At 42.8% G+C, this 10,512-nt stretch overlaps 2 protein-coding genes across 2 annotated transcripts; both read right to left on the bottom strand.

The window, feature by feature from the left end:
* Positions 1-183: 183 nt before the first annotated feature.
* Positions 184-3,817, bottom strand: LOC136453114 (NADH--cytochrome b5 reductase 1-like). The gene is made up of 9 exons (XM_066453687.1): positions 3,550-3,817; positions 2,583-2,724; positions 2,410-2,500; positions 2,196-2,273; positions 1,920-2,000; positions 1,731-1,820; positions 1,049-1,114; positions 648-734; positions 184-538 (listed from the first exon to the last, which is right to left on the bottom strand). Exons 1-9 carry the CDS (start codon positions 3,656-3,658, stop codon positions 446-448), a joined length of 837 nt encoding a protein of 278 aa, XP_066309784.1. The 5' UTR covers positions 3,659-3,817; the 3' UTR covers positions 184-445.
* A 5,264-nt stretch (positions 3,818-9,081) lies between these two features.
* Positions 9,082-10,308, bottom strand: LOC136453113 (uncharacterized protein At5g19025-like). Its single transcript, XM_066453686.1, has one exon. The coding sequence runs from the start codon at positions 9,998-10,000 to the stop codon at positions 9,344-9,346; it is 657 nt and encodes a 218-aa protein (XP_066309783.1). The 5' UTR covers positions 10,001-10,308; the 3' UTR covers positions 9,082-9,343.
* Positions 10,309-10,512: the final 204 nt, after the last annotated feature.

Below are 10,512 nucleotides of genomic sequence, written 5' to 3'. Positions count from 1 at the left end.
TAAGAAGAGCCATTCCCAATCCACGTCACGAATTCAGGTAATCACATAACCAAAATGTTTACTTTTGGATTATATATGAACCCAGAAGTGAAATTATAATGGCAAATTTCCGAATAGGTGAATTATAATGACGTTTCTCAAAACTCGAAAAATTGTAATGGTTCTTTGCATTGCTAACCGGCGATAGTGAGATTTTTTTTATAGCATCCAATGTTGCACATTACAAATCAATAATAGTAACAATGTTGTCTCTGCCAATGTGGATCTCTGTTGAGGTAGATATCATTTTACCTCAAAAATAGAGATTGCAAAAATTGCTGGCGCACGACTAATCATCATGTAATCCTGAATTCCTGATATCAGCTAACGTGCAGAGTCAGGCAGCAATCCTGTGACCGAAGAACCATGCCGGTCACTAGTTATTATTTTGCAAACTTAGGGTTGCTTAGAACTGGAACTGCATCTCCTTTGTGTAGCTGAGCTCGTCAAGGTGTGCAGCCATGGCCTTGTTCATCGGAGGAGGACCACATCTCAGGATCTGAAATAGGTAAACACATGCAAGCGTCCAGGTTAGATACAAGAATTGAGAATTCACGATCAATCCTCATAGTGAACTGAAAAAAAAAACAATAAGACTCAAGATTCACCTGAATGTCCTCAGCAGGCGCTGGACAATGAGATTGGATCATTTCCTTCGACACAAACCCAACACCACCGTTCCAGTTCTCAGGAGGCTGCATATGTAAAAACACTGCATATGTCAGATGTCTTCAGAAACAATGCGCTAATTAGTAAATGTAAAGCACATTTCTCAGGATAATAACTTCAGAAAATAGAGAACAACATAGCAAGGAAGTACATTCAGATATTGTTTTAGTTATAACAGGAATTCTGCAGTCATTTCTAAAAGTTTCAAACAAATGGAGAGTTTGAAACAGTGGAGCCCGCTGTTCTTTTTATTAAAAAAAAACTAATGTATTCCTACACACAAAATAAAGAATGTTGATACAGTAATATCCTCAAAATTTCTAAAGAATGTGACACAAACCTTATTCAACACGTAGTAGATCTTAAAGCGACCAGGATAGGTTTTGGCCATGTTGTCCAGCTCATCCTGCATGAATTGAATTGAATACAAATTATTAAATTCAGTATGGCAGCCCATCATAAAGAGGGCATGTGCAAATCAGTCTGACAGATTAAAGATAAGAATCCATAACAACAATATAAGGAAAACAATACACAAAGGGAACAACGGCTTATCCTATAGCAGTATAACATTATCTGGCAATGGAAATATTTTCTTAAGCATATGTTGCTGTGCCATTATATCATTTTATATTGGCTACAAAATCTTCAACATATGTCTGAAGAAAATTCTCAGAAAGCTATGTGTTAAAGGATAAGCTTCAGCTGCTAAATTCAGGAGTATAACTCATTTCTATTTTGTGCACAACAATTGAGTTAGATAATAACTTAAAATTATGCTAAAAAATATGCTAAGTAGAGCAGAAAGAGAACAGGACTAAACTGAATGTCACTGGTTCTTATGAGCAACAAAAATTAGTATGCGTATAGAATAGTAAACATGTCCACAACAGTCAGCTAAATCATATACACCACGGAAAGCACGGTTGATGAAACAATAACCACCACGTCAACAAGAAAAATACCATATATTATGTTATTCAAATTGACTGCATCACAACCATCACACATGAAAAATCTACCTTCAGAAGAATGTCTTCATATGTGACATTAGCATAAACTAAGTGAACCTTGGTGTTGTCATTAGGGTTCTCAAGGATTGCTCTGGCAACCTGTGGTAGCAGAAACAAAAATAAGATCATTGATCACTTGAAAACGAAGTGTTTTGTAGCATGATCTATTGCAATATACAACTCAGGATTCATTGCTACTTGGAACATTGGAGTAATGCCTGATCCACCAGCCAGCATTCCAAATGCCCTCACTTGGCCAACGTGGTACTTGAAACGGCCCTATATCAGAGAAGAAGTCGTATTAACCTCCTAACTGAAGGCAGATGTGCATGGTACAGAAATTCTGAGGCGCTTCATAGGGTATGAGGAAAATCCATTTGAATTCACCTCAGCGCTCAAAGTAACCAATGCTTTTTTGTGACCACAAAAGAATCCTAAGCTGACTACATCAGAAGCTCACAACATGATAATCACCTTAGGTCCCTTAACGGACAAATAATCACCAACTTTCATCTTGCGGAAATGATGGGACATTCTCCCTTGAGGATACATCTGCATTATCAAAAGGATTGAAGGACTGGTGAGTCGACATATGAGCGCAAAGCACAAAAAGTAACTGTCCAAGTTTGTCAAATAATATGCCCACACAAAAGGGTATCTGAACAAGGAAATTAATATAAATATTGACCTTTATGACAAGCTCGAAATATCCGAGATCAGAATCCAATGTAGTAGGGGTATAAGGCTTGATTACTTCTTCACCTGTAGCATCTTGTCCTCTGCATAGAAACAAGGGAACACAGATGTAGTTAAAAAGAAATTATGTAAAAGCAAAATTTAGGGAAAGGGCGGAATCAAAACCTGCAACTGATATGTTGACCGATTGGAAGGCCCAATGCAGAAGTTGGAGTTGGAAGAGCGAATTTGAACCTGGCAACATTATGACTTATCTGCTTCTTTTCAAAAAGTTTGAACTTCTTGAAGTTCTCAGGATCCAAGCATCCTGATGTCAAAACGACAGCACAACAATCAAATTGAGCTATAACGCATTAACCTTGAATTACAGAAGCAAACTTAAGCACAAATAAATTTTGGGTGATAAACAAAAAGAAAAGTAATGGATGCCAGGAATAAATCACCATGTACTGCCAACTACTACTCCTTAATACTTACAGATCGTTCAGAAGCATGAATAAACAATGAAATTACAACTGTATTGCATATAATAAGGGTCTCAGTCACTAAAATCACATCAGAACCAATAGTACCAATAATAGCAGATATTTCCTACTATGCAGGTAATAACAGAGACCATTTGTTGCGTCCTGTGGTTAGGACAGTTAGGCAACAGTATTTTTCTAGCAATAACATGCAGCAATCAGAGATACTAAGACACTTTAAGGTAAACAAGCTCAAAGCTCCACCCCCACCATTCAGAAATGGAACAGTCAGCCAGAACAGATGCGGCGTCCAATGACAGAGAACTGCTTACCAATACGTGAAAGCAGGTTAAACTAAAACTATAGTTGATTGACAGCCTACTGCAACTACAAGCAAGACTCCATGGGTACAAACTTCTGATCGTTTTTCTTTTCTTTTGATTTTTTGTCCCAACAACTACTAACTTGGAGGCTGCAAGTAAATACTCCTTTGATTTTTGACGCACAGAAACCCCTTCCCCTAGTCACTTTCCGAAATTGGTAACTGAACTAGCACACTCCAGTGGAGCTAATGAAAGCGCGGAGCCCATTGGCAACCAGATCTTACACGAAACAGATGCATCTCGCATCCGCACAACTAGAATAGCAGGGTGTATACATGCCCATACCCTTGGGCTTCCTGGATCGGAGGAGGAAGGCGCCGCCCGCGGCGATGGCGACGACGGCGACGGCGACGGCCACTGTGGTCTCGATGCTTTGCCCCTGCAGGAAATCCATGGCTGCGTGCGGCCGCGGCCTCCCTCGGTACCACTACAAGCAATCCGTGGGCGGGTTTGGTTGGGCCACGGGGGGGTTTTAGAGGTGGCGCGGGGAAGGTAGGTAGCTCGGTGTCAGCTGGTTCGGGGAGGAAGATCAGAAATGGAAAGCCGGGTAGATGGCTGCAGGCGGAGATCACAAGATTTTCCTCTTTCCCGTTTTGCCCTCGTTGAAACTGCGCACTCCATAGTCTATACACTGCTGTATCATACGCAGCCCATACTTTCATGTTTTTTTTATTGGAGTAGCACCGCACTGTAGCAGTAAAAATACTCTCATCTCAAATTTAACTTTCTCCGGTGTGCTGAATCAGGAGTGAACAACTACTACACGCCAGTGCATACGGTGATGGGAGTAGTACATACTCGTATACGACAGTTGGGGGTAGATCCCTACTCTGACACCAATCGCTGGTTCAGGCCCTGTGATTTGTTCGGTTTTTTTTTTCAGTCAGAACAGCATTTTTTCTCACAACAATTCAATCAAAATAGTATTTTTAGCCAGTTTCGGCAAGTTTCAGACCAGCTGTCAATTTTGAAGCATCGGGTCCTGACGAAGTGACGACTGAAGACGAAGTAGGTGTGTTTTCCGGATCGCGGACCAGCCACGGCGGGCGGTGGTCTGAAGCACGCCACGCCGCCGCAGCCCGTGGCGATGGCACAGCGATGCCGCGCCGCGCGGGTTGGTGAGCAGCCGGTGACAGCGGCAAGCAGTCGCAGGCTCGCAGTTGCAGCCAGGTGAGGCTTTTTTTATATGAAATAAAATCTTCAAATACGATTGAAAACTGGTGACTCGGTCCCAAAAATTATTACGTACACATCTACATTTTCGAAAACTAGTGACTCAGTCAGTAGCGGAGCTTGAGGTTAAAATTTAGAGGAAGACAATAGTAGAATATACATAGTTTAGGGAGCGTGCAAGTGGCTAATTTAAAGCTTCAATTGCAAAATATACTAAAATACTCTAGCATCCCTTATAGAATTTGTAGTGGGCCTATTCGGCTGGTATTAAAGCCGGCTGATAAGCTGGCTGAAGCTGTTTTGGTGTGAGAGAAAAATATTGTAGATTCTAGCTGATAAGCCGGCTGATAAATTCTAAGCGAACAGGTCCACTAAAATGAAGAGGGGCCATATGGCCTCTATGGCCCAATGAAGCTCCAGCCCTTTGACCTCCGGTTCCAACCACTCGGCACACCCAGAGTGAAGGATGAAATGTAGCACACACTAGTCACCGATCCACTCAGGAAACAGATAAAGCTGTGTTTCGCTGAAAAGCTAGGCCAGAAAGTATCGTTGACTGATTTATTGTGAGAGAAAAATACTGTACCATGACTAATAAGCCAGGCTGATAAGTTCAAGCGAACAAGGCCGGATCAATGGTATGCCTCCCCAACCCCAATCCTCTTGTTAATTTAATACATCATACATTTTTAAATGTGGATGTAATATTTACTGGACTAGATTATGATCCCCATATTCTAACTTATACTCCATTCATTCTAAATTATATGATATTTTTGCTTTTTTAGATACATAACTTTTGCTATGCATTTAAATGTACACTATGTCTAGATAGGTAGTAAAAGCAATGTATTAAAAAAACCAAAATGACTTATAATTTGGAATGGAGGGAGTAGTTCACTAGATTTGTCTAAATCAAACTTCTTTAATTTTGACAAAGTTTATACAATAAAATTATCCACATCTACAATACCGAAGTAGTTCAATTAAAGTATCCATGAAACATGTCTTAATGATGTATATACAAATATATATTGATATTTTTTTTCTAAATTTTTTGTCAAAAACAAAGAAGTTTGACTTAGAATAAATCTAAAGTGAACTATAATTTAGAACTCAGGAGAGTAGTAGCACTGAGTGCCTACTTTTTTTTCTATATCTTTGTTGATTTCCTTTTCGTGAATGAAATGTATAATACTACATATAATACACTAAGGGGGGTATTGCACATAAGCCAGCAAAATGCCTTCACGTCTGCTCTAGGCTGCTAATATACATGCAACTTATACTTCTTAAAATTGATTTCAGTTATGATTAAGGGAGCTTCTGGCCATTTTTACTTCTCCAAAAAAGCTTGACAAGCCAGATCCTCCTAAATAGGTTTGCTCCTTTAAGCAGTCAAAAGCTCTAAAATCTACACTTCGTTCAAAAGGCAGAGAAGCTTGCTAAGAGGAGTTTTCTGAGCTGTTTCAGAAAGCTTCTCGAGGAGGTGCTTTTGGAAAAGATACATCTCCAAAATAGGGCCTTGAGAAATTGAGCTTTTGACTTTTGACCAGAAGAAAAACAGAAGTTAAAACAATAGTCTGTCATTCGTGACACTGATACTAGTAAGGCCAGTACTCCCTCCATTCCAAATTATAAAAAGTTTTGGCTTTTCTATATATATATAACTTTTGTTATGCAATTAGATATACACTATGTCTAAATATATAGTAAAAGCAATCTATATCTATATCTCTTATATTTTCAATCCCCACTAGCATTCTATCTTGCCATGCAAGTGGTCCGCATCAGCATCCACTAGCATATGATTATGATAACCCACTGGCACATGCAATTACGTCTTCATTCAAACAAGTCGCATCATCCACTAACATGTACTCCAATCCTTCTGTCTCTATATAAGTGTCGCTATGTGTGCGTGCAGTCAAACTTTCTTGTTGGGCCTACAGAGGATGGCCCGTTTACAGGATGATGCAGTAGGTCTATCGAATTTCATCTCGCCTTTTTGGACTACCCATATATTGTTGTCAGAGAGAGCCCGCGTGCAAAATTGTTACTGCGCACATTGTATCGTCTTTCAGCTCAAAACACTTGTTGAGCAAGTCAAATAGCATTGTGTAATCATGCTATGCTATGCATGAAGATACCAGGATGCAATTGTTTAATTATAAATCAGTACCGTTTTCGAGGTATATTTATTCCATGATCACATTTTTTAACCAGAAATATGAGGGCATCAGGTAAAGTAGGATGTACAACTTCAGAGGCCCCAGTGGAACTACAAGCAGTTATTTTGAGGAAGCCTTGGATAGCAAATTTGGTAGTTCACAAGCTTGGAAGAGGCAAAGTTAACAATTCAAGAAACGGTCCATACTCTCACAGTATGTCCTCAACGATAGCAATAAGTTATAAACATACATGAAAATTTAAAAACCCTAAAATCTTAGGCCAAAGAGAGTCCAGTTAATTTGCAGATCAAAAAATTGTTTTGCTGCTGACGAATATATGAGGTAGCACAAACCATGGAGGAAAGCATACCATGGAAGATCAACGAGTTTGCACCAGTGAGAAGAGGGCAGGATGTCTCATCTCATCTGCACGATGTGGGTCGATAAGAGTACTGACATTTGAAATCCAACATTTTAAAAGTCAAAAGGATTGCGGATGCAGCGGAAATGGTTCTCCTACAGAAAATACAAACAAGCAGGGAATTTTGTCTCAGAGGACCAAACCATAACAAACAAGGAGTTGAACAGTTAGGAGAAACCATTTCGCAAGATTCAAAGCCTGTTTTTTTTACCGGAACTTGATTTGAGCACTCACAGAATCAGTAAAAGGACGTACCCAGTGCAGAGAGCTCCCGCTCTGTGCGGGGTCTGGGAAAGGGTGTTAGTGGCAAGCCTTACCCTCGCCTGTGCAATGCGAGGAGACCGCGACTCGAACCCGGGACCTTCCAGTCATTTGGCTCGAATAGTTTCAGTTATACAGAATACAGCTTAAATCATACAGTACGGTCCAGTTACAAAGGAACCCAAAAATCAGTTTCATGTTAACATTTGTGTTGCTTTTGCTACTAGCCTACTACTCTGTCCCAGAAAGAAAAGCGTATTTTATAGAGGGAAAAGTCAAATTTTACAAACTTCGCTTAACAATTAATCAAATTATATACGAGTTTAGGACATAAAAAACTTGTATCAATGATAACATATTATAAGATAAATCAAGATCAAAATGTACTTTGGTTGACTTTTCCCTAATCAAAATACTCTTATCATTTCAGATCATCTCACAACGGAGTAAAGATTAAAAGGTATAGCATTCCACATCATAATCTTTTTACAGAGTGCAGAAGTCCCGGAAGTGCGACGCTTGCATAAGACTGAAAAGACTAATTCATGAACACATTACGTGAGTGAAAACCAGATAAACATGACAGGTATGTTTATGAAACCAAGACAACTAAGTAGGATTAGATTGGGAGAAAACAACTATAAGTGTGCGTGGTTTCAGAAAAAAAGAAGTCTTCTGCAAAGGTCTGCTAATCTGTTTATGACACTGGAGCCGCTAAATTTTTTGAAAAGCAGGTAAACCAGGAAAAGAACATGAAAAAACATTCAAAACTTAAAAAGTAGGTAGTCTCACTGAAAGCACCCAAAACATAACACAAGTACAAGGGAATTTAATAAATAATAATATATGTCTCATGCTAAGCATACAGATAGAAGATGGTAGTGTTAGATTGTTAGATGACATGGAAAAACAGACCATATTACATTACAGCCTAAAGAAGCAAAGAACAAACTGTGCAAAAAGAAAAGAAAAAAGAAAAAAAAAAGAGGCAAATAGCAAAATGATTGTGGTGTTTCTAGAGGCGTCACGGGACAGTAGGAAATATCACTGGTACATGAGGATTAATTTGCACCACTTCGACTGGTTGGTATGGCACACAGGCACAGCCACACAGGCATGTCACAGATTCAAGATTATGGTTGTTCCAGTTATAATCAAGATAAAGTGAATCGGCCTATTGCTTAAGTAAAAAGAAAACTAAGGCACATGTACTAACATTAGGAACTGCAACTATTTAGGCATGGGTAGGGGTAAAAGGACAGTATCAGGACTCCTCAGCTAAAATAAAGTTGTACCACTCAACATTTTATTCATAAATTCATAGAAAGTAGGTTTCAACTTGTAATCAAGTAAAGGTTTCTTTTGAGGGAAGACATATTAACATAGCAGAAATCACTCTTGATGGTTGAATTTCAGATCATTACATTGAAACTTTGTAAAGTTCATTGGAGTACCAATTTAAGAGTATCTGTATAACACAAATCCTACCACGCTCACAGTAGGAGTGTCCAGAAGCTGAAAGAACAATCTCAACTAGAATACTTCACCTCAACAACAATGAGAGAGTTGGCTGTCAATCTACCATCAAGGAGCTAAAACTTCACCTCAATAACATTGAATCAACAGCAAAAACATTTCAAATAAGACAGATAAGTAGCAACTAAACCCGCACCACAATATATAGACAAAAATCAAGGATTCAAAAAGCAGCGAAAGGAGTAGCCAGCTACTGACTAAGATACTGGCTATGTTGCTACTGTATCAGTTATCCAGGATCCGATGAAAATTAGAGAATGAACAAGTAAACAGCATGTATTTCTGTCCAAATTCCCCACCGGTTCATAATACAAGGAGTATATGATTGTCTATATAAGCTATCTGTGATATAACTGGTTCTGTGCTCCGTTTATTTCTCCCTATACTTATACTTATTATTACTGAGGATTTATATTTTTTTTTCTAGCAGTAGCTACTTATGATCGAGGATTGAGGAAGGAACAAGAGTGCACTAGTACTATTGCACTAACTAGTAACCATCCGATCCTTGAAACCTTTACTTCTTGATCCGGCGCACCTTCTTGGCGCCCCAGACCTCCATGCGGCCCTTGGGGCAGCCGCAGGGAGCGCGGAAGATGAGCACGGTACGGCCGTTGGGCGGCGCCATCTTGCGCAGCTCGGCCTCCAGCTCCCGCTGCTCGTCGCCGAGCTCCACGGGGCGCGCCCCCGCCGCGGCCAGGAGCGCCGATCGCGCCGCGTGGCCGGGGCGGCCGCGCACGCACTCCTCCGTCTCGAGCTGGATGTCGAACTCGACGGCCTTCTTGAGGCCCCTGCACCTGGGCTTGCCGCACTTGCGCGCGTGGTGGCCCAGCAGCTCCCACGCGACGACCGCGGCCGCGACGGCGACGGCGGCCCCGAAGAAGGCGGCGGCGGGGAGGCAGGACGCGGCGGGGTGGTGGAGCAGCGCGCCCATCTCGAGGAAGAGCAGCTTGAGGTACGGGATCAGGAGGAAGCCGAGCGCGGTGACGACGGCGAGGAGCATGACCGCGTCGACCACGGCCATCGGGGTGCTGTCGCAGAAGGAGCCGGAGCCCCCCGCAGCAGAGGAGGCCGCCCGCCTGGATCGGGAGCACGCGGAGGCGGAGCTGTCCGCCGCCCTGCGGTGGTGCTCGAACGCGCGGAGGAACTCGATGAGGCTGCGGCACTCCGCCATCGTGGCGTGGCGACCGGGGGCAGCTCCGCGCGCGGCCGGGCCGACGGGTGGTGATGGGGGGAGCAGGGAGGCGCGAGCGCTGTGTGGTGGGGGCGCCGGGATCTGTGGGGAACTGGTGGGGGATTTTGCCGATCCGATCGGTGGGGCTGGGGAATGCGAATGGGGGACTCGGCGGTCGGCACCGCGCCGTGCGTGCTGCGCGTGCGGAACTGCGGACGAGACGACGAGTGGTGGGTTTGGTTTGGCCGTCCCCTCCCCTCCCGGCCGGGGGAGGTGTATTGGCTCGGTCGGCGCCTCGTTCCGTGGCGAACGTCGCGTGGTACCAGGCCAGGGCCGTGCCGCCCTGCGAGCGAGGCAGAGGCCAGACGCCAGAGTCAGGCGCCGTGACGTGATGTCAATGCCGTGGAGGGAAGGGATGGACAGGCCAGGCCCCGCCGCGGCTGCGGGTGGACGTCCGGCTGACGTGTGGGAGGGACTACTAGGCAACTAGGCAGCGGCGGCAGCCGCCGGAT

Source organism: Miscanthus floridulus, chromosome 5 (genome assembly GCF_019320115.1).
Source record: "Miscanthus floridulus cultivar M001 chromosome 5, ASM1932011v1, whole genome shotgun sequence".
In the NCBI taxonomy this organism is placed as follows: domain Eukaryota; kingdom Viridiplantae; phylum Streptophyta; class Magnoliopsida; order Poales; family Poaceae; genus Miscanthus; species Miscanthus floridulus.
This window is presented reverse-complemented; position numbering and strand designations above follow the sequence as displayed.